Source organism: Meleagris gallopavo, chromosome 12 (genome assembly GCF_000146605.3).
Source record: "Meleagris gallopavo isolate NT-WF06-2002-E0010 breed Aviagen turkey brand Nicholas breeding stock chromosome 12, Turkey_5.1, whole genome shotgun sequence".
Lineage (NCBI taxonomy): Eukaryota > Metazoa > Chordata > Aves > Galliformes > Phasianidae > Meleagris > Meleagris gallopavo.
This window is the reverse complement of record NC_015022.2, coordinates 18,995,974-19,020,007: the sequence shown is the minus strand read 5'-3', so window position 1 is coordinate 19,020,007 and position 24,034 is coordinate 18,995,974. Positions and strand designations below refer to the sequence as shown.

Below are 24,034 nucleotides of genomic sequence, written 5' to 3'. Positions count from 1 at the left end.
GCCCTGTTCTTTAAGTACACTGCTGCCTTTGTTCTGGAGACGGTGCTGAGCCTGGACTGTCCCACTGCCAGCCCCTCACCCATGGACTGGTCCCACTGCCAGCCCCTCACCCATGCTGGCAGCCCTGAGCTGAACACACTGGCTCCCAGCTCCAGGTAAGGCCTCGTCCCCATGGCTGCCCTGCATGAGTGTGGGAAGGAATTCATAACTGTGAGTTGAGCACAAATATTCTTAGTTGCTGCTCTTGGAATTTATTAAGCAGTAGGTAGGTGTTGTTCAGAGTTGTAAAAAGACTTAAACTTCATCACTAAGCTGGAAAACGGAAACAAGCTGATCAGATAGGAATTAAAGGTGACAAGCAGCAGGTGATCTGTAGCACGTAGGAGCCAATTAATTCTGCTTATTTTATTGTCAGTGTGCAGGACGCATTACTTCATTTTTCTGTTGGTTTAGGTGCAGTTCTATGGTGATCCCTTCTCCCCCCAGTTCCTAACGCTCTGCGGATCCCTGAGGTCCAGGGCCAGTTGTACCAGCCCATATTTGCCATCAGTCAGGTATTTGGAAAGGGTAGGATTTATTGTACAGAACACCTTCAGGTTAAGACAGCATCAACCTTTTAAATATTTACAACCATCACCATTTTTCTGGAGTTACTGTTACGTAGTAGAACCCTACTGACCATGCAGGCTGTGGTGCTGGTGTGTGCTTCTAGTTGGATAACATGTCGTTAAGGCAGCATCCAGTCTGCGCGTCCTTCAGGAGCATATTGACCACGTCGTAGAACTTGTTATCATAGGCCAGCCTGTAGTACGTGGAGATGTCCTCGCAGTAAGCCAGCAGCCTCTTCAGGTTTCTCAGAGCACCGTCAGTGGGTGGGTGCTGCTTACACCTGAAAATAATTTCATGTGACATTCAGATAGGCTTTGCAGCCAGTACAGCTTTCTGTCTTGCTAAAAGAAAAGTATTTCTCAAAAGGAGGCTGTGCTCAACAGGTACATTTGCTTCTCTTGGCTGCTTATTTTGCTGCAGTTCATTTTAAAAAGTTGCACTATGACCAGCATTAGTTATGGCTCTCTATTTACCCTGCTCAATAAAAACAATAATTGATCCACTGCTGTTATTTCCACACTATGCCTAAGAAACTGAGCATGCATTCCAGGTTCCTGTATGCTGTATTTTAGCACAGATAAGTCTCTAACAATACTAGGACTTGCACGCTATTGATGTGCAGCTGCTTCTGCCCATGAAAAACCAAGTTCCCAACGTGACTGGAGAGTTACTCACTTCTTAGCAATCTCCTCAAACAGGGCAGGCTTCAGCAGTCTCTGTTGTTTGAATTCTTCTAAGTAAGTGAAGTCTCCCTTAGCGATCACTTGTTGGTACAGAACTTCAGCCCAATCTGGAACAAACTCATATGCCTCGGCCACAACAGCCGCCTGCAGGGAGGAGAGATGCTGGAGGTACAGGGCAGGAACAAATGCTTAACACAGATGTTGTCTTCTGTCAGCAGCACTGCGAGGGCAGCACACCTGCAGGCCTCAGTGGCCACGTGGCAGAGCCCACAGGAGCCAAGTGCTCACACACCTGCTGGTTACAGCTATGGGTTTCCAAAAAAGCAGCAGATGAGAAAGCCCAGCTTACTTGATAGAATCGAGGCAAGGACACAATGCATTCCATCAGGTTCTGCCTGCTCCTGTTAATCAGCATGGTGCTCTGACCGGTGCTCAGAAAATGCAGCTGCAGAGTGATGAGCTTCGTGAGGCGGCGGCAGCGCAGGGCCTGGCGGACACAGGAGTCCTGGAAACAGAAACGCTCTGAAGGAGGAGGACAAACTGCTGACTGAAACGCCCAATTCAGAGCCATCCACTATTTGGCCGTGTACAGCAACGCCCTGTCACACACTGATCAATCCCATTAGTTTTAAATGAGATCTCGCTCACTGCGAGGATTATTTTCATGATCTGATCACCCTGGTTTCTAAACGCTCTTTGTATTGCTTTATTCTCACTTGCCCTGAGTGTAAAGCAGTTACGCTCACAGTCGCTCCTTGAGGACATGGGAACCTCACTGCACTCCTCCAAGTCTGACTGGTGAGCAGCATGCAGTGCTGTGACAGCAGCCTTACTGGGGCTGCTGTGTGCTGCACAACTGACAAACCCTGAGGTTCACGTGCTGATGTTTTATGGGGCCGGAACCCTGCTCAGCCCCACAGCACCTCTTTGATCCCGCAGTTCAGCTCACTTCTCGTGTGCCATACGGTTCTATGTGCTGTTACCTTAGAGTAACTTTCTGCTGCATCAATGAAGAGGGTCAGAGCTTTCATCAGCAGTTTCTTTAAGTTTGCAACATCCTGAAGAGACTCCTCTGAAATGGGAAAAAAAATGGAATAATGAATTATTTCCACAGGTGACAAAGTAAGATGAAAAATACTTAGCACCAATTCTGTGTGCACTCATTTCAGAAAGTGGCAAAAAACTCTCTCATATCTATATAAAAGAAAAAGCTCTAGGAAATGGTGAAGCTGTTAGAGCTGTTTGGCTGTGAGCCAGAGCTGCTGCAGGAACTGCCAGCACATCACACAGCGGGGAACTCAGATGGCAGCAGGTTCTCTCACACACACACAGTAATGCTCTACCTCTATGCTTTTGTAAAGCAAAACAAATGAACACAAATCCCTACACTGCATCACACCAGCGTAAGCGAGGGAAAGCTGCATGTGTCCTGACCTCCTCCCAGCACTGAAATGTTACATTCCAGTAACAGCCAAAACCTCAGCTCCTTGAAAAAGACCAACCAGAGCAGGCAGATGCACTGCAGGGTGCAAGTGGGGCCCTCTTCCAGCCAGGGCAACATCAGTGGGTGTTACAGAACAGTGCAGGGAGCCACAGCTGCATTCACCAGCACGTCTTCCTTCTTAACACAAACACAACATTGAGGGACCTTTTGTTGATCGTGTGCTGCAGACTGCAGCAATCTGACCTACTGCAGCAGTGCACACACTCCTTGGCTTTGCAGCTGACACTCACCCCACGGCTGAGACTCAATGAGTTTCAGCTGTATGCAAGCAGCAGCCTCGTGATTCTCTCCAATTTCCCGGCACATGCTGAAGCAAAGGGCGATCATGTTGTGCTTCTCACTGTCCCCTGGGCGGCAGCGCTTGATGTAATCCAGCAGCGCTGTCTTCAGTGTCCCACTCTGCTCAGACAAAGGATTACCACGTTCAGATTCAAAGAGCTTATTTCTTACTCACATCTTTGTACTACAGGCAGATCTGTCCTGATACTATTCTGCAAAACGTGCTTACTTCTCTCTTTGGGATATCTAATGAACTCAGAATTAATTCATTACTTGGGAAAATTATTCTACGCTTCCTACACTCCAGTAATTGGGATCTCCAGACAAATTCACCTTGCTGTGAAATATCAGTTTCTGATGTAGACACAGCGCTCTGGAAACATTCCTCTTTCATTTCCCACCACCTACCGGGTCTAACTTCTTTCTCATGAGCACCTCAAAGTAATGCTTCTCGTGCAGCAGCTCAAATATGTAGGTCATCTCATTGTATCTGCCAATCCCAGTGAGCAGACGAACCTGTGGAAGCAGCAGTGTAAGTACACAGCTCACACTAACAGAAAGATGGTCTGTCAGAGGGCAGCAGTGCTGTGCTGGGGAGAAGGCTGTGCTCGCTGTGGACGGACGGCACAGCAATGCAGTGCATCACACAGGTGGATGTTCCCTCAGAGCCGAGAGGCTTTATCTTTAAATCAGCTGCTGCTCTGTTTTTGTTGTGATGGGAAAGGGCGTACTGTTAGCAAATACCAACACCCAGTGACCTTGTAGGTCTGTCAATACATTCCCCTCGCAGTACCACCATTACACTGAGCACAACGTGAGCCGTGCAGCACGAGCACTGCCACCCACAGCTGAGGGACTCCTCCATCCCACCACACCCCGACCCTCCACGACTGCTCAGAGCATCACCTGCTGAAGAAACCTGGAAGAAACCATCACACATGCTCTAGGCAACCAACACGGCAGCAAACACACGCACCATAAGTCCATACTCATCGTTAGGTGCCAAATGCTCATCTGTGAGAAGCCGTGCTGCCTGCAGGACCCTGGTGATTCCTTCCATGTGGCAAGTCAGACTAAAGCAATTATGGGCCAAAATCAGCAGTTCTGTAACTGAAGAACACAAGAACTCAGTTATTTCAGCTATCAGCACACACACACAAAAACAAAACTGTGTTTTGCTTGCAGAGTAAATTCATGCAATGCTTTAGCAATACATTTATTGTCCATCTATTCAGATTACCATCAAATCTGAGATAAATAGCGGATGCTTTTGCCAGCATTGCTTTTATTCTTTGTGATGTGATCTCAAGCCAATGCTGCCATGCTTGGTGATGCACTCCTTATCATTGCTTGCCATCTACTCACTGCATGACAGTTCCCCACGTGGCACAGAGGAAATTTTCTCCAGCAGCTTCATGCCCACCAGCGTGTGGTCCTGGCACAGCTTGGCGAGCTGCAGGAACGCCTGGCTCTCAGCTGCAGGGTTGGAAACCTGCTTCTGTCCTGCACAGAGACAGCCAGTCATACCCAAAGTGCTACAGTGACAGAAGAAACAAAACCAACATAGCCTCATCTGACTGAGTTAGGGCTTGGAACTACATTCTCAAGACATTTCTGATCTTAGTGCTGAGATGTGGGAATCAGGTACTACTACTATGGAAATCCAATCCTTCTGAACATCTGTATTGCCACTGCAATGACACACACCTATAATTTCACACATCCAGCAAGCTGCTGCTGCTGAAAAAGAGCATTTTCTAACCCATCCCTTGCAGTGGCTCTGACTTGTACTCTTCCATGAATCAGTTCAACTCATGAACTCGAAAGAAAACTCTTGCTTTCTGCTGGGTTAGTAAATTGACTCCTCTAAGAGTGGTGCCTGAAATCATCCAAGCTTACACAAGTGAACTGATACGAGGGGAACAGGAAGAGTACAAGTCTGCAAGGGAGAGGCAGGAAAAGTAAGGAAGAGAGGAAAGCACAGCCTGAATCCTAGATCTCCTGATGGCTCATCCTTTCTCACAGAGCTTTAATGTTAATTGTCATAATGTAATATTTTTATAACCTTACAGAGCTGCCTAAACGTTACTATGATAAGCACTCCAGTATCTTCAGAGCAAGGATGATTCTTCAGATACAAAGATACCACATTTTCAAACAAAAAAAGTTAAAAACCAAGACTGAGTGCCATTAGTACCTTTTCCTTCTGAAGAGGCCAGCAGCTCCTGCACGACTTCTTTGGCCACCAGCTCTGCCACAGTTTCGGGCTGCAGGCCCTGTGTGGTGATGAATGCCTGAGCCCTCCTGCACCGCTCTGCCTGCTGGGAGGACAGAATGGCTCGAAGCACTTTTTCAGGGTCAAGGGCTGACATCTCACTGTAGGAGCAGTTCAGTTCCTAAGAAATGTACATGCAGTTAAGAAGATGCACAAGAAGAAATCCAATCACAGCACATATATTGACTCGCAGTATCTCATCTTAATTGGCCAGTGCAAGGGAAGTGCTGCAGGAGGAGATAAAACTCAGTTTCAAAACACATGAACATAATCTTATGGCACTTCACAATGCCTTCATCCGTGTATGTTCAGTGTTAATCTTCTCCAGACCAGGGTGGCATACAAGAACTCCATCGGAGCTTAATGCAGAGCTGCTGCTAACAGACAGATACTTTCCTGAACAAATAAAACCCAAACAGCCACACAAAGGCCTAGCTCAATGAACAACATATGCCTGAAGGATTATTAAAAATGCACATCAAAAGAGACTCAGGCTGAGATCTGGCTTACTGGAGTGAGGTAGGAGCCTGGGGAGTCGAGGAGCATCTGGCCATGTTTCCACACAAGGGCTGGCAGTACTGCTCTTGTTTCTGGCACCTAAGCAGTACTTCCATCACTCCTTATCCTCCTCTGCACAAACTTCCAGAGCACAGCCTGATACAAACCGCTCAATTCCTTAATAATGTTACCAGAGCCATACCTTAGAAAGTTCGTACAGACAGAGAACCTGTCTGCAGTAGTTCCTCCCATGGACACATTCATCTGTGAGAGCCTTCAGACTGAGGACGATCTGATCATCCAGAGATGGGTCTGCAATGTGCGTCCAGTCCTCTAAGCTGGATGCTGGAAACAAGAACATTACGAATTCCTGCCTCACAAAGACAGGTAGCAGCAAGCCTCCCACCTGCAGCAAGACCTCACAAGTCTGCAGCAAGTTCAGCATACTTTCTCAGCCTTTGAAAACTGAACTCTTGATACCAGTGGTCTATTATTATCATTATTGTTACAATATACACAATATGGCAGAACACAAATGATTAAAAATATCCACACCACCTTAGATTAGAATTCCTAAGCAGATGAGAGCAAGGAAATGGGTTCAGCAGTGTTTCTGATGGCTTAGGCTTCATTTACCCCATTCTATTCTTATTAAGCCTTACACATCTCAGTACTGGAAACCTTTCTAGTTCGTACTTCATGAATAGGCACATGGTGTTTTATACAGAACTACTACTAAGAAACACTAAACCCACTACAATGCACAAAGAATTCAGACAAATACATTCATGAAAGTAGTTCCATGCATCAGCTCCACAAATGCACTCAAGATTTACGAGAGCCTGCGTTCCAGAAGCAGGAACACCGATCATGCTCAGCAATGCTTCACCTGAATTGTGAACTAGAAAAAACAAATGGTTGAGACTCTGAAACACATCGAGCCTGGGTGCATTGCAGGACTTTGGAACCAAATAAATAACCTGCAGAAACTTCGGGGAAACAGTAACTAAGAAGAGTCCTTTAGGAGGACAGCTTCATTACTTGTCAGGTGGCTGAATCAGTGCTACTTACTGCTCGGGACTCTGCTCTGCTGCGACGCGCTGCTTTCCTGCGTCTTCTCTGCTGCTACAAGAGCCTGAATATCTGTGTGCAGTTTGTCCAGGTCAGCCTCCCCCGAGGCCAGGGCTCTGCAGTGCAACACCAGTGAAACATCTCTGCTGTAGAAGTGGAAATAGCGACACACACGGCTGGCCTCGTGCACGCTCCCTTCATCGAGAAGGCATCCGAGCAGAAACCTGAGCGCCGCCTCCTCATCACCAGCCAAGGTCTGCTGACACTCCCTGAATTCCAGACCCTCCACCTTTAAGTAGTTTGGTGTGTTCAGAGCAGGTAGCTTTGAAAAAGAAAACTCCTTGGCCAAGTTGTCAAAAGTAAAATCCCCATTCACTGCAGCACAGGAGGAGCACCTCGACCTGCCTGACCCCTCATCTGCGGACAGAGTTTGCTGTGTGATACGACAAATCCAGATCTCTTTCTCTATCTCTTCTAGTTTGTCCAGCGCCATCGAGACGTCCTTGGCTAGCCAATGGCCAGCCAGGGTAAGCAGCAAATGTCTCTCTGTAATGCTCTTTATCTTCTCCTGAACTGAGGATTCAACCACCACGTTGGCCTGATTCAAAAAGAAATCCGATGCAGCTTGGCTGGAGATGGAATTTTTCATGAAGCTGTCGTTACATTTTTTCCAGAATTTAATTCTTATCTGATCTTGATCCCACTCTCCCATGTCTCTTAAAAGATGTAGATCTCTTAGAATCTGCAAAATTCACACAGGTTTTACAAAGCTTCCAAAACAAACAAACATAAAGCTATATTCTCGATGCTGCCAGTAACAGAAGCACCAGGAGGTGACCATCACTGCTGCCCTGTGCCGTACCTCTCGGGTAACCACGCTGTCTGCAGGCAGTTCAGCCAGCACTGCCACCTTCCGAGCCAGAGAGAACATTCCTTTCTCTTGGAGCTGCTCCAGAATTGATCTGCACTCATTCTGAAACGTTTCTGGGCTGAATCTGGTCAGCATGGAGGGATTAATGGACACGGAGGAACCCTTCAGGATCTCACTGAGCGCACAGAGTTTCTTCACATGAGGGCCTGTTTCAATGGGGCACAAACAGTGACAGCAGTTGGTTTTGAACTCAGCTTATGCCAATGCCAGCATGCAGCCTGCCAGAGGAGCACAGATTTTACACTCTAAAGCTTACATGGGACTAAAAATGTATCTAAGCCCAGAACTGAAATACTTCTGTAGATAAGGTGTGCCCCTCACCAGCACACACCTGTGCTTACCCATATTCCCAACCAGACTTGCACACAACTTTCATCACTGCAGTTCACCATAAGAACCAGTTCTGGTTACCCCAGTTCTCTCACTGAATGAAGCACCACAAACACACGCCAAGTAATCGCCTTCAGTCACTCCAGTAACACTGCACTGCAGGTCAAAGCCGTCATTTCACCTCACAGAGCAGCTCTATTTACCAGCAAGCAGGAGATCATCTGTTGCAGCAAGCAGCTGTAAGAGCTTTCCCAATTCGTATTCTGTCCTACACTGCTGCAGCATCAACTCCAGAAGAAACAAGGCCTGTGATTCCAGCCACTGCACAGGGACTTGAGAAGCTGCCGGTCCATCGCCGCTCTTAAGCTGTGCGTACAAAAAGAACTGTGAGTTTGGGGCTTATTTTCGGTGAGTTTATTCTGCACGTTGCTGACAATCACACTGGTTATCAGAGATGCTCCACATCGAACTCCTTCAGGAAACACCACGTGCCAGCCCCACGGGGGGATGCTCCATCACCCACGTATGTTGGACTTCCATTTGAAGGCAGTCAGTTTTACTGCAGGGCTCACGAAGCTGAGGAGGAGACAGAACTGCAAGAAGGATGAACAGATAGCTAAAATAAATGGTTAGATCAACAGCTCAGCACACTTCTGTACACTTCATAAGCACATTCACTGTGTGAGTGGTGCACAGGAAAAGGAAAGTGAGCAGCATTAGCTTGAATTGCAGGAAGGAAAACAACGAAGCATTATGGCATGCAGCGCTGATTCCGAAGACATTCATGGGACTAGAAAATCACAGTGGAAAGGAAAGCACTGAGGTTATCTGTATGCAAATCCTTGTGTGACAAACAAGGAACACAGAATGAAACCACTTTGATCCTTTGAGAACTGACTGCTAAGTCAGTGTTCTAAATGGACTTCAGTTCTAAATGGCAATTGAGTTCACTGAGCAATTGTCAAAGAGGCGTTTGTACAACTGCTAACAACTGCCAGAACCAAAGCAATGGCACTGATGCTTTCAGAAACCCAGGGGCATACTTAAGAACAGCTCTCTCTCTCGAACAGGCAGCCCCTGTAAGTCACTGGTCTATCAGCACAGCACAGAATACCACAGATAATTCCAACAGTGGTCCTACCTGAGTCAGTGTCAGCCCTCAAACAATGAAATGCTCACACATGAAAGCTACAGTGGCATTTTAGCCTGCTGTAGCAACTCAGAATAAGACTAAGAAAAATACACTGCAGGTTTGAAACAAATAATCAACTACTTTCTTCCATCACCTATCAAAAGAATCTGCTGCAAACAATTCATTCAAAAAGAATCAGCTCCTAGATCACTCTGAACACTTATAACTTCAATATAAGACATCAGATAGCTGCCACATTCTAATAGGGGGGAAATCACTGCAAAGACATTCACAGAAAACGAATCCTTACATTTGTGAGGAGTTTCTGAAACTCGTCCAGTTTGGTTTTAGCCTCGTTGTATTTTTTACAGTTCATGCACAGATCGTACATCTCCAGTATATGCAGTAAAGGGGAATCCTTTAAGACACAAAAACAGATTATAACTCTTCCCTAAAAGTACTTCAGTAAAGGAAGAATTCTGTTCCTAACCAGAACAATAACGTTCTCATTTATTAACACTGCATGCAAGCTTGAGGTGTGATCTTCAAGCCTGTAATGGTTGGAAGAACTTCCATTCAAAGATCTCCTTACTTGGCTGTGTTGTTCAATATATCACATCCAGGCTACCCAGACCACAAAGAACAAGACAGAGGGGAATCTACAGGCGTTCTTCCCTCCGAGAAGACGTGAGCTGCACTCAAGCACTTACGCTCACTCAATGACATGGCCTTACCTTTAAAAAGAGCTGGAATCCCCTTATAAGTGTTTGACATTTTTGCTTTCTTAAAAACACTTTCCAGATAAGTGACAGGTCATGAAGATCCCACTTGTGATTTTCTACTGAGCTCTGAATATGTTTTGTTGCTTCAGATCTGGTAACATTATCCACACTGGTAATTATCCAGACACAGAGACAGTGAATAATGTCAGCCTCCTGTCAAATAAAATGATGGGTTTGTAATGACCAGACAAAAAATGTCACTTCATGACACACAAGTTGGCCAAATGTGTGAGACAACTCACAACAATTTCCACAGAAATTGAGAAAAATTGATGAGTGCAACCTACATATTTACTGAGTATAGCAACTGCACAATAAGAGCATCTCAATTGCTAATTATCTATTCCTCTAAAAGATAAATAACTCAGGCAGTACTCACAGGGAAACACGCTGCTAAAACACTCAGAATGGGAGCGTGGTCTCTCAGTCCTTCAGCCAAAAGGTGACACGAAGCACTGGGGCCCTCCTGACACCGGAAAAGGATTTGGAAGAGACCGTCTGCATGTCTGCTCCCAGTGCTGCCCTCAGGACCCCCCGCAGCGCCGTGCAGAAGCGGTGACTTCTCCAGAGCCAACATCAGGTGATGCTGTATAACGGGAGCGAAGCCTTCAAGGACAGACGTGACCTAGGAAAACAATGACAGCAGCATGCAGAGCAAGGCCCAAGGGGGACGAGGGGCAAGGCTGACTGAGGCTCTACATGTGCACAAAAGTCAGACACCTTTCACATTCGATTCTTCAGAATGCTTCTGGAGAGCTGAGAAGGAAACGTGTTTGCAGATGTGAATTATTCCACTGAAATATTGAAGCTCCCCTTTTACGTGAAGCTACAGTGACTCCCAGAGAACCCATTTTTCTCATCTCTCATACTGCCACCAGTGTACGATGACACACAACTCCTCCAGTTGTGGAGTTACACATTTTCTTCTCGAGAAAGCAACAGAAGGATTAAGGTTAAAAACAAAGAGGACTGCTAAGTGTCTCATAAGCTGGAATTTTCCAGTGAGCTTCTTCCCATTATCTTTTCTAAATTGCATTTAATTGTTACCTACTGGCAATATTTTATTAATTTTAAATTACACTTAAAACCAAAAGGAGTGTAACTTCTACTGAACATATGGGAGCCATCCCTTCAATAAAAAAAGAACAGTACCAAAATTCTTCTCTTCTCCTCTTTTCTCTTTTTTTGGAGAACATCACAACGAGCATTCATGAAGATCTCTGTCTTCATTTAAAACCATACACAGACAGCTCACCTCATCTGGCTTATAGCTGTACAGCTGGGCTTGGATGATGAACTGCAGCCAGTCGTTGGATTTAGCACACTCCTTCAGGTATGAGGTGCTCAGTTTCGTCGTATGGAGTTTGCAGAACTGCATCACCAAGGACCACTGCCGTCTGGAGTCGCTGGATGTCCTGCACAGAATTTAAAATAAAAATTAAAAAAAGGAAAAACACATAAGAACAAACCTTTAAGCTTCTGCTGGAATGAACTGATGTTCCTATCAGATGTCACCAGTGTGTAACTATGGCCCAAGATCCACACCTGCAAATGGCAGCACCTGCACATCCCACTGACCTCACCTCAGCTATGTCAGCCCTGCAGGAGCTCCCACACCACCACAGTCTGTCCGCATTCCCTTCCATGAAGCCTCTGTCTTGACAACAAAAGCTTTGAGAATAATCCCACAGCCTTCCCTCCCAGGTGTCTCTGTGGAGCAGTAAGTCAGATGTGCTGACAGAACTCTGTAATTCTTGCCAGCACGCCTCTCTTGCCTCTGCTACTTGACCCTGGAACTGTATGCTAAACTCAAATACTGTTATCCAGTGTACTACAATAAAACACACCCAGATCTCAGTGTCTGAAATTACAAATGATAAAATTCAACGCTCAATTTCAATTTGCCATCATAATCCTTCAAGTCATTTTCCTTACCTCTTTATTCCTTGATGCTCAATTGAATCCCAAAAGGCTTCTTCTAAGGATTTAAGAACTTCTTCTGTTGCTGCTTTTTCACCATCAGCCAATCTCATTAACTGTTCAACTGTTCAAAAAGAATACATTACCATTGCTGAGATTAGAGCAGTAGTATCAGGATTAACGGGAAGCACAAGTTCTATTACTGCAAACACTTCAACAACAGCCAGCACTAGGACAGAAGACAGCTGCAGATGTGCAGTCAGTAATCCAACTTTCCAGTTATTCCTAGGATAAATTTGATTTCTTTACAGCTTTGAACATCTGATTCCACTGTGGTTGCAGACAACTTTCCAAGTGCAAAAGAGAAAACCTTTGTTTAGTCCTCTAGTTGTGTTACAGCGTTAGCAAGGACCTTACTGAGGTGTTTAATAGAGCCCTAGGCAGCTGTTTGATAGCATCTGTCAGATACTGCTGCCATTCTGCCTGCACGTCACCTTACAGCCCTCCTGCCTCGTTTGGAATGGGTAGGAAGCAGGAGCACGTGAACAGCAAGAGTTTTAACTCTTCAAATCAAACTCTTCAAACTGTCACTGCATTCCTGAGATGGTAAGCACCATCTGCCAGCTGATCACTGCTTCTCTTTCCAATGAATAAAAGCACGCTAGGCTAAAGAGAGCGAAAAACACGCATACCCAAAGATTCCCTTATTTGATTGTGCTGAGACTCCTCATTTCTGGTTCTGTAACTGAATATCATGTTTGCAACCTTAATATCAACTCTCAGTTTGAGGCTGCTGAGCCCAAGCAGCTCCAGAAAGCACACGCAGGCAGCTGCTACTGAAGGCGTATTGAAGAAAGAGAGGCCCAGAAGAAAGGCTTCATTTCCTGCTTGCTGAATCCTGAAACAAAAGGAGCACCATTCAATAAACATGATTTTTAATTCATTTTCAATCACATACCTAACACAGTTTGCTAAATGCATGGACTTTATCAGCATGAGAAGTGTTCATAAACCAAGTTTCGCATTTAGAAAAAAAACCTGAGGTCTGAGAATGAAGTCCCACATATGACAGATGGTCAAAAAATGAGCAGTTTACAAGAAACTTTTTTTTTTTTAAATAAGCAAAGCCAGTGCAGTTTACATTAAATTTAATTAAAAATGACTGTCAGCAGTTCTTAACTGCAGAATGTCCCATTGTGGAGTTTGCAAGCCAAGCACTGCAGCCTAAAGAACCTGACAGGGATTTGCACAGATAACCAGGGGCTGCAGCAGCAGCTGGCTCACTGCATGTCTGAACACTTCCATCAGCAACTGAAACAATCAGGCATGCTCGAGTCTTACACTGACTTTCTGCAGCACTCAGTACCTCAGCCCACACGGAGGTTTGATTTCCTTTCAGCCCAAACCTCAGCTGTTCACACAAGAGATACTTACTGATTTGTGCAGGAACGATGACAAGAAACATACAGTGACTAAAATACAAACAAGATATTTAGAAACAAGTGGCACTGGATAGATTCCCAGCACACCTGCAGCTTCAAAGAGATACAAGGCACAGCAGCAGGCTGCTGCTGGAGAGGACTGACATTATTCCCTGTGCTCGATGGTAACTTCTGCAGAACTACCACACCACCATTTCTGAGGTAACTTACAGCTGTTTGGGGCTTTTGCTCTTGACCAACTGCTGGACCAAAAATGTTCCGAAGGCAAAAGATGGACGCCCATGGCGCAGGTAGTACAAAAAGTCCAGTCGTTCCATTATGGCGTATTTGTTCACCAGTTCAGGGGATGAGAAATGAGGAAGGTCACTTGATGCATCTAGAAGGAATATTATTGCTTTTATGAGCCGACCAGCAGTTGATTTAAACACAGAAAATGGCTTTCAACAACTAAACACACAATGACAATCCCACACCTCAAATGTCAGCATACCCAAATCCCACTGAAATTCCAATTCTTACCGTAACATCAGAACTCCAGCAGTAACATTTTCTAACAGCTGTGACTGATCACTTTTTCAGAGGCTCAAACTTGTTTTTTAAAACAAAATACTGCTTTTCTATTTCATAATACGCTCAGGAAAAAAAATACGTCTATGAAGAGCTTAGCAGAAAAAGATAACCCAGCCAGACACTATTTCACTTCACAACAAGATTTTAGTGAAATATGTCATTTTGCTGTAAAAGGAATGGCCTTTACTTTAAGTTTTTCTGCCCAACTGTTCCACAGGAAGGTGATCCTACAATCGTGGTTAAAAAAGAAAACCATAAAAACCATGAAACTAACTTACCTGATACAGCAAGGGTATTTGTCGACTGCCAGCCAAATAACTTACTGGGGTCAAAGGGCACTAATGACTAAAAGATGAGACACAAGATACATTAAGACACCTTAACATTTTCTCATCTGTTCAGACTAGAAAATATTTCAGGGACCCACAGTAGCAGATACTCTAGAATTGCCTGTGCTGCCATCAAGCAATGACAAATCTTGCTAATTCTCTCCCAAAGATACATGTTTGTATCCTCATCTACTGAGTGGATAAATAAGTGCACCAAAACTTTGATTTTAGTTTAAGGAAACAAGGAAACACACATTCAAGTATTTTGCTGCAGTGAGATCTCAGCAAAGCTACCATTTTCCTAATAAAAAAATCTTCTATGGCATTTCTTCCAGCTTGCAGTTTAGTTCATACCACAGATGTGAAATAAAAGGTATTTGCCCAGAATTACAGCAAACCAAATAGCTCTAGCAAGAGCAAGAATCATTCTGCATACCTGAACAAGGTGGTAAAGGGAGATGTCAGATGGCAAAATTCCATGAGAGGTGCAAGGGGGAAAAAGAGCAGCTCTGAGTTTGGGGTAAGGGCTCAATGCCATTTTTAAGAGCTGAGGATCAACTTTCTTTAGTGGTTTCTCTGTATCTTCATTCTGAAGAACCTGCAATGAAAGGAAGTGGAATTATTTAATCAGGAAGAAGAAACTGTATTGAGATTATAATAAAACAACCTGTGAATGCACAAACAATCTAAGTCGTGGGAATTGGACATTTGGTAACAACACAGAAAGCAGCACTTTTTTCCTGCAAGAATTCTGCAGGTTGTATTAGAAACGCAGTGCTGTAGGTTCTCTGCTATGTAGCACAGCTCCCTGTATTAATAAGATGTTACCATTTGAACCATCCTTCTCTTTAAAAAGTTCCACTCACTTATGACTCATCTTTGACCTCTGCAGCACAACGCCATCGCTTGGCACAACACAGCCAGCAAGCTTTTGTTTCTGTCGTCTTCTGATCCTGAATTTGGTCAACAAGATGAGACATGCAACACCAAAACCAGGCTTTCATATGGCAAGAACCACGACGGTGTTGGTGTGCTTGTTTTTATCAATTCTTTCCTTTGAATTTTCAGCACCTCGTGAGAATTCCTCCCAAAATGCATCAACAATCTGCTGCACACAGATCAGTACCTGATCAATGCCTCCAGGTGCATACATGGTGGTTGCAAGAGCTAACAGTGTACGTCCCTCCAGCAGCATGCTGCTCACGCTGGCTTGATTACTAGGAATCAAGATCTGAGCATTTGCTAGACTCGCCTGAAAAATCATCTTTGGATCTAGAAAGAAAAAGAGAGATGTAATTTAATGTAAACACAATTATTAAGTTGTGCATTATAACTATTCTACAAGCATGAAAAAAGGTAACAGTGACTTTTTCACAACTTACTTGTGAGTATAAGACCTAATTCTCACTAAACCATCCCTGATTTTATACTTCAATTTTACCTACACACATTTCTTTGGATGGAGTCACACACCTTTGCATTGTATTACGTCAATTCCTTATCTTACTTCTCTGAAGAAAAAAAAAACCTGCAAGCTTTCATTGTTTTTTAATGTGTGCCTCTGCAAGAAATGGAAGGTTAGAAAAGTACAATGAGTTGAGGACACAAACTGTACTGACTTTCAATGACAATAAAAATCTCGGTCCAGGAAAGCACATACCCAAAGGGCAGAGAAATTAGAATGCCTCACATGAAGCTTTAATTTTAATGGTATTTGTGTTTTCTTACCTATTCTCCTTCTGCTGAAACTTCTAGGAAAGTAAGCAAATTAGATGCAATGATGATCACATAGAGACCAATTCTGACAGATCTCCAGATCCCTATGTGCATTTTAAATAGGAATTATAATCCACATTTTAGAGACGTGGACCTGATGCACACGTAAATGATTTGCTGTGGCCAAGAAAAGCCTGCAGCAGAGCAGGGAATTAAACCCAGCTGTCCCAAACCTGCCTATCAGCCTCACCCTCAGAGCAGCTGCTGAGCGAGGCCAGGCTCCTACCTCGTGGGTTACTGGCAACCCCTCTGCACTGCACGAGGAATTCAAACCAGGGATGTGCTTCATGCAGTTCCTTGTCATCCAAAATAGGGCAGTTGGAAGGAGTTAAGCTGGAAATAACAACAGTAGCAGCACAGTGAATGTATGGTATTTGTAAGCATCCTCTGCCCCCACTGCACAAGAATTAAGAAGAGCTGATTTGGTGTTGGAGTGATCTGTCATCTGTTATCACAACAGCCACTCACACCACCCCTGCTGACAAGGTGCACCTTGGAGCTGACAGGACCTCTCTGGCAGCTCCCTTCCTTATGATTCCATGTAATTGCTTCTGCAAATCAAAACAGCAGCTTCCAGAATTCACAACCCCAACCACTTTCCAAAGAAAGGACCAGATTCACACACACCGTTCTCCATAGTCTGAGGGTTTGATAATTCACATGAATTACACAAACTGAAAAAAAAGCTTCTTAGCTTTCCTCTACTGCACTCCACCTTTTTAATAATTACATTGTTAGACTGGAGTTGCAGCTAAGAAATTCTAATCATGAAGTATTCATATATAAGAATATGTTTATAGCTCCAGTAGAGTATTTCTCTCTCTTTGGAATCCCAACTGGTACGAAATAAGACAGAAAGCATTTCTTTATTTCTCAAAGTAAAAAGACCAAACGTGTACCTGCGCTCAGGTGACAGAGTTACTAACAAGTTGGTTTGACTGATTTAAGATTGCAATTCTGTTATTACACTAATTCTGATCATAATTATTTCATTAGCTGACTGACAGACAAATAAATCATGACATTACAACCTGAATAAAGCTTCAAAATGCATGAAACCCAACACACTGCCTCACAGTTTGATCTTCAAATGATGCTGCAAATGGCAAGAGCCTGGTAAGACTCTTACTGCCAACTACTACAGCTGTGTTTCATTACTTAAATCTGCACGTAACTCAATGAATAAAAACACATCCATACCTGTAGTAATCTAGGTATGTGTATAACATATACTGCAAATTGTGTTCTAAGCAGTGAAGGACAAAACGAGCATGGAAGTCCAAGCCACTGGCAGTGCTGTACTTTGGGACGGGGTGAGGATTTTGCAGAACTCCTCCGAGGGAAACCAATCTTTGGAGCAGAAGTTCAAAATCTTCCAATTCAGAAAGGACAAAAATCCCATTTCTTTAAAAATAAAAAAGAGAAAGAAAAGAAAAGAAACATGCACTGATTAGACAGCTGTGCCTTTAACAAGTGTGGAGGGTGTTTCCAAAATTACAAACCAGAACTTCCCTTCTAGGGAATTATTTCATTAACAAAGCAAAGATAACATGCCAAAATACTGCTGAGAGTGCTTTAACATGTTAGTTACTGCAGCTCATGGCAAAGAACAAGGAATGGCATGGGATGTTTAGAATTTTCTCCCCTGCAGTAAAACAGACAACAGGCAACTATTCTGTAAGACCCAAAGCCTGGCAGAGCACTGCTGCTCTCCCATGTTTCTCACTGCTCTCAGACAGTGCCACAACAAGACTAAAAACAAATGTACCAACTTTCGTGTGCTGTTTTAAACAGTGGTACCAAACTCAATATAAAAATGAACATGCAGCAAAGATCTGATTAACAGCTACTTCTCTAACTATCTGATTTTGGCTTCAGAAAGACAGAAAGCTAGTGTAACACATTAAAGGCACACACCTGGCCAGCTTGTTCAAGATATCATTTCTCATGTAGCCACTACACAACGTGTTTTGGTCGACAATGCTTGCAGTCAGGGGTGGCCATTTACTTTGGCCACATGAACTGTGGTTGGGCTCACATTCTTCAATCCATGAAGTGATTTTAAGCCAGTCGTGCTGGGCTGTCAGGTGCATCCAAAGAGCCTCAGGGTTACATGTGGCAAGCCCTGAGTTTAAAATACAAAAAACAAAGAAATGAAGCCAACAAAATCAAAGGCTGTTGAGCAAAATTTGACATTTCTTTATGTGTCATATGAAACAGGCATTCCTTTTTGCAAACACAATGCTGAGATAACTACATTACAGTAGAATAAGCTTGGCAAAGTAAAAACCATAGCTAAGTACAGCACTTACAGCAACTGGCAATCAATCAGTACGGCTAGTTCCAAACTCCAGACAGCTCCCTGTCACAACACAACAACACAGATCCTAACAGAAGTGAATACAATATTTTCATTGTAAAAATTAAGAGGATATGCTCACACTCAACTTTGGCTGTACCGATGCCACAACCACAAGATTGCATTCACTACATGAAAGGCAGTCAGATTTTTAATTCAAAACTTCTCTTAAATCTCAATTCCAGAACACCTGCCTTGGCCTTGTTTTCTGGGGAGAAGAATCAGATCTCGAAGGAGCTCATCCCACCACTGAGCCCAGTTCAGCATCACCCTGACCTCCCTGCTGGGAACCCGGCGTCCATCGTGATCCAACAGTGACTCCAGAGTGGCCAAATGTTTGGAAGAGTCTTGTTCCTGTCTCCAGTTCTTTACACTGCAATGAAGTTTTGCATTAGGGCATCTTCTAGTACGCTTTTGTAAAACAGTACACAATCTGACAAATAGGAGACAATGAAAGGATCAAAAACAATCAGAGATTTTGCTAGTTGATTTTTGGAGATAGCAGGACTTACACAGCTAAAAGTCTGAGGAGAACAGGCAAAGAATTTACTAATTTTTCCAAAACTGGCATAGCAAATAATGAGTACTTGAACATTATACAATTATTTAATTCTAAGATTGTTTTTTCCCAGGCTATTTTGTTTGCAATATTATAGAAAACACATCATAAATACAGCAAACATTCCGTTTGAACATGTTTTGCTTGATTAATAACTCCAATAATATTAAATTATTAAATACTGCTTCATTTCTGGTGTCAACATGAACAGAAGACCTCCCCTGCACTGCCAGCAGTGTCACAGCTTAGCTGGGAAGGAACACGACAGCAGCTGTTAAACTGATGTAAAAATAATCAGCTCCCCCTGATCCTCAGTACGAACCCACAGTGATCAGTGTGAGATTAATTAAATCACAGATGACTATTTTATTAGTGCTTTAAATCATACGGAATGCAAGACACAGTATCTGTATACATTATACACACACACACACACACACACAATCCTATTAAGAATATTAATTAATAATTAAAACTGGTAACCCACATTACCTGGAAAGAGATTGCATCTCTTTATTTTCTTGGAAGGACTCCGAGTACAAGCTTTCAACCTGATGCACAAAGTCTATCATTTTCTTCTCTTTTTCAGAAAAATAATTTTCTTCTTGTAAAACTTTGACCTTTAATTCAAATTAAAGTATTACCTCCAATTATAATTTTTCTCTACCTACTATATATCTATGTTGCAACTGATCCTGCAAGTCTAGGGAAAAAGCCAGCCCTAGGAAAAAGCCCTGATTGCACTGAGATAAACGGAGCTCATACTGTGTGCAAAGAGATGAAAAGTGGACGAATGCCAGAACAAATAAATTACATTTTAACCAATTTTTACTTCAGCTGCAAGTGCAAAAGATCACAGACATGTCAAAGTCACGTTTCAGGAAGCACACTGCAAGGTGCAGGGCCAAAACCAGTTCCCCTTCTGAAAGTGTGCTCAGCAGTACAATGCTTTGTCTCAGCATCAACACACCTCAGTCCTTAGAGCTGAGCACATCAGCCAGACCCCCACAGCATCCCTTCCCACACTTACCAGCAAATCTCGCACGTGTTTATCAGCCGTGTAGAAACATATCTTATGCAACTGCTGCTTCACATCAAACCCTAAAAAAACCAGAACATACTCATTGCATGCTAACTGTGCAAATGCAGATGGACGCTGAGCTCCCTCAGCTTTCTAAAGGCACGCCAGAGATCACAGCAGTTCTCTTAAACGCGTTTATTTTAACTGCATGAAATGCACGTGGTGGAATCGCTGCCTCCACGCCACAGGTGAGCTCCTCCTCACACTTCCACCGCTCGCTCATTTCATTAGTCACATAAAGAAGACATAAAGTCACATAAAGAAGAGTTCAAAATGAACCGAACACCTCTCACCATGTTCTTCAGGAGTGCTGAGGCCTCTCTGGTATTGCCCTTCAGAAGACGGCCATAGACCAGATCCAAGCCCATCCGAAGGAGCTCCTGAAGGCTCTGGGCAGGATGCTGCCGCATTCGGAAGAAGGTCTGGGCCTCTGGCATTTTGTTGCTTAAGATGGCCTCAGCAATGACTTCCTAAAAGGGAAAAATAACCTCTGGAACAAACCGACCCCACTCATCTCCAGTGTTACCATCTTTGTGATTCTTAGTTCCCCTCGCACTGTGAGGACCTTTCCGTATTTCCTTCAAGTCATTTCCTTGAATATTTTTAATAAGAACAGCCAGAACTTCATTATTTGCTTTTACCTCAGGTGTCAGTTTTTCCCACATCTGGCTTTCCTCTATTGCAGGTAGGTCTTCTTCAGAATCACTCCCTACGTCTGCGATATTTACTTGTGACCGAGGGTAGTTTTTCATAAACGTCCTCAGTTCAATGATGTAATCAGCTAAAATCTCTGCAGCCTTCTGCAGGTATCCATCAGGTTCTGCCAAGAACAGCCAAAACAGAATTGAACAGAAGTCAACAGTACAGGATTTTTAGTGCTTATGGATGCTGAACACACTCCCCTAACTTCAATAAACAAAACACACTTGTTCTTACTCCCGTACCAGCTCTGGGGTTTATACCAGGATGTGTGACTGTGCTGCCCCACGGTAAAACAAACTGAAGTTTTCCAGGCAGAAACATTACCTGGTAGGCTATTTCTTCAGCTGTAGTGCTTTCTTAAACAAGTCCACTCTTCAGCCAGGGGAAGATTAGTGTCAGCATAACTCACGTGGCAGCAGTGAGAGAAGAATGAGCAGCCAAGGACTAAATCCAACCAATTTAGCTGCACTGCCATCCACAATCACCTTGAAGCTGTCACTCCTACACGTGCTGATCCAGCTGGCAGCATCCTGTCTGATGTGACAGCTACTGCGTTCACACTGATTTCTCAAATTTCCCCTTAAATAACACCTTTCATTCACTTAACACTAGTGCAAGCTTTTTTTTTTTGTATTGTTAGTTATAAGCAAATGTAGGTTTTAATCCAAAACCCAAACTGTTCTCATCTAAACAACGACAAACTACATTACTATGTATGAGTCAAAACAAGTCACCTCACCCTCTGTGTGGGCAAAAATTTCTTCAAGCTGCTTGCTAAGGAAAGTCAACGTGAGGTTCAGCAGCTGCTCTGAAAAGTGTTTGCTCTGTGGCTCCATGTCATTCTCTCTGATTGCTGAGCAAAGCAAGTTTAAGGCTGGTCTCAGCTCTTGCAAATCTGCAAAAATTACATAGACGGTTACATCTGCATTCTCCTATAAGGCCGATCACATGAAATATAAATTAAAATAAAGGTATGCTGCTAAATTATTTTAAAGTTCGTCAAGCAATCTATCTAAGGTGCTCTGCTTTCACACCAAAAAGCTTGGAACACAACCCAAAAAAGCCACACATTGTCCACCTCTCTGTTATGAGAATTCGAGAAGCTGCAGCATGACATCATTCAAACACACAAGGCAAAGGCAGTACGATGTGCCTTCACACACAGCCAGCAACTGAAAGGCAACTCAGTCAAAGTATGTCACTCACTTTTCAGAAACGAGCAGGATGCACCATCAGCAGACTGCTGGGGTTCGGAGCGGAGTGCAGAAAGATTGAAAAGACTTTCTTTGCTTTTTAAAAATAAATCTACTGTGTCTAGCTGACGATTTTCCAAGCCAGCCTAGGCAGACAGACAGCACCATTGTTATGCACGTATTCTAAAAACATACGGTACATTTATTAGTACTATTTTTCACTTCACATTCAGTGCCAAAGTCTGCATGCAGAAAAATAAACAAATTTAAACTACACATGCAGTAACTGTAGCCTGAAATAACAAGGTGGCATGGTGAGTGCCTGCCATGCCCTTTTAATTGGTTTTGCAGGAACCCTGACCCACTAAGTTTACAGATAAAATGTTAATTAAGCAATTTATCAAAGTTTAATTGAGGATATAAAGAAGTACTATGAGAATCAGGACTTTTAAAATAAGCTTACAGTAACTGACTATTGCTGCCAATCTGCCCTCCTTCCTGGCTCAGCTCCCTGTCTATCAGACCCTTCAAACAGAACCAAAGAACCCCAGCACATCTTCACCTGAGCTCCCTGCCTGAGCACACAACTGAACACACAGACAGAGCTCTGTCACACTGTGCACTGACTGCTGCACCCCAGACCTCTGGATCAATCATTTTTTAAACAAGGATCGCTGACACTTATAAAGGTAGAATTAGAGCACAGGAAAACTGGAGACATGAGGAGAGCTGGTGTGTGGTCCAGAGTTCAATTAGGAGAGGTTCTGAACAACTCCTTAATCGTAGTCGGTTTTTTTAGTCTAGAAATACCACTAACACTGCTACATTTCACTGATTACCCTGAAGCAGTGCTTTTGTTATCTGCAGGACACAAATCAGATCTGTTTACCTCTAGTGCATGTACTGGAATAGAACACCGTCCCCATCCATTGAGGTGACATACAGAATCCACGACTCCAGCACTGCCATAGATCATCAGTCTGTTCAAAAACTCCTCTTGAGTTAAACCAAACAGAATTAAGGAGAGGCCACACTCTGAATAAAAGAATCAAAACATAATTAAAAACATATAAACGAGTTGCTACGTAACAAGATTTGTATCTACTGCCTGTCTACCAAATATCAACATAAAGCTGTAGTCTCCACTTGCATGACAGCTCAGCAAGAACACATTCAAAGTCAGCCAGCAGGGAAGGAGAACAGACAAAACAATGCTCTTCTGGGAAGACTGCACCAGAACAATCACACAAACAAAGTCACCTGTCAGCAGCAGACACAACGGCACGTCCTCGTTGCAATCCACATAAACACTATTTTTGCTGAACTGGTAGTGTGTTACATCTTGGGACTCGAAATCCCAGAGAGCAAGTGTCAGTGCTTTGTCATCTGTCAGGATCACAAACAGAGCTTTGGCCCCAGTCACAGATTTACACTCCAGTTTCACCACTTCTTGTGATAACTGTACAGGGAGGATTTGTTTCCACGGCTGCTCCGTACCACTGAGCTTTGTGCCAGCACTCTGCAATGGCTTGGAAGGGACACACGGAAAAGCCTTTGGAGCAATGGCCAGCGCCTTCTCAGAGGTTTCATAGATTAAGGGATCGTGATCTTCAAGATGGGTAAAATACTGATACCAAGGTAGGTTCACATCACACAGCAAATGTGGGGAACGTGATCTTCTTTTCCTGATTGTGCTGCGCAGGGAGGATAAGTGTGCCTTCCATGACCTGGGATGAAGAAAGCAGTTACCAATAACATAATGTATTGTGGCAGGTACCATGCAGACCAATCAACTTTTAACATTTCCTCAGTCAAACAATAAGCATTTTGGTGTACAGATCAGAACAACCATTTTGCATTTTAGCTGTACCAGGTCCTATTTGTTTCTGTTTAAATACTGCTTGCACCAAGCTGCATGACCACAGCTGCTCTGGTTGGCAACAGCCATGAAGCTGAGAATTTTTACTGGAAAATTGTCCTTTATATCCCAGAACATGCCCTCATTAATT

At 43.6% G+C, this 24,034-nt stretch overlaps 2 protein-coding genes across 4 annotated transcripts in view; both read right to left on the bottom strand.

The window, feature by feature from the left end:
- Positions 1-369: 369 nt before the first annotated feature.
- LOC100549373 (spatacsin) lies at positions 370-20,484 on the bottom strand. 3 transcript variants are annotated; one of them, XM_019619613.2, is made up of 29 exons: positions 20,424-20,484; positions 20,080-20,150; positions 19,542-19,669; positions 18,685-18,863; positions 18,049-18,256; positions 17,332-17,535; positions 16,358-16,464; positions 15,482-15,627; positions 14,792-14,953; positions 14,305-14,371; positions 13,667-13,832; positions 12,707-12,912; positions 12,030-12,138; positions 11,350-11,509; positions 10,474-10,719; positions 10,047-10,247; positions 8,384-8,546; positions 7,782-7,996; positions 6,920-7,661; positions 6,051-6,193; positions 5,273-5,471; positions 4,441-4,578; positions 4,052-4,185; positions 3,484-3,591; positions 3,027-3,195; positions 2,276-2,364; positions 1,642-1,797; positions 1,285-1,436; positions 370-889 (listed from the first exon to the last, which is right to left on the bottom strand). In XM_019619613.2, the coding sequence occupies exons 3-29, from the start codon at positions 19,619-19,621 to the stop codon at positions 709-711; spliced, it is 4,830 nt and encodes a 1,609-aa protein (XP_019475158.1). In that variant the 5' UTR covers positions 19,622-19,669; positions 20,080-20,150; positions 20,424-20,484; the 3' UTR covers positions 370-708. The 3 variants fall into 3 exon arrangements, with proteins under 3 accessions (XP_019475158.1, XP_031411238.1, XP_019475159.1); XM_031555378.1 differs by lacking the exons at positions 19,542-19,669; positions 20,424-20,484 and adding an exon at positions 9,623-9,730 and having other exon boundaries at positions 20,080-20,133; XM_019619614.2 differs by lacking the exons at positions 370-889; positions 1,285-1,436; positions 1,642-1,797; positions 2,276-2,364 and adding exons at positions 2,445-2,913; positions 9,623-9,730.
- LOC109369555 (spatacsin-like) overlaps positions 19,878-24,034 on the bottom strand; it is a 6,548-nt gene continuing 2,391 nt past the window's right edge. Inside the window, exons 6-13 of the mRNA XM_031555230.1 lie at positions 23,286-23,752; positions 22,915-23,060; positions 22,123-22,208; positions 21,572-21,606; positions 20,772-20,950; positions 20,424-20,600; positions 20,080-20,184; positions 19,878-19,886 (exon numbers count right to left, since the gene is read on the bottom strand). Of these exons, the coding sequence (XP_031411090.1) occupies positions 19,878-19,886; positions 20,080-20,184; positions 20,424-20,600; positions 20,772-20,950; positions 21,572-21,606; positions 22,123-22,208; positions 22,915-23,060; positions 23,286-23,752 (1,204 nt within the window). The remainder of the gene's footprint in view (positions 19,887-20,079; positions 20,185-20,423; positions 20,601-20,771; positions 20,951-21,571; positions 21,607-22,122; positions 22,209-22,914; positions 23,061-23,285; positions 23,753-24,034) is intronic.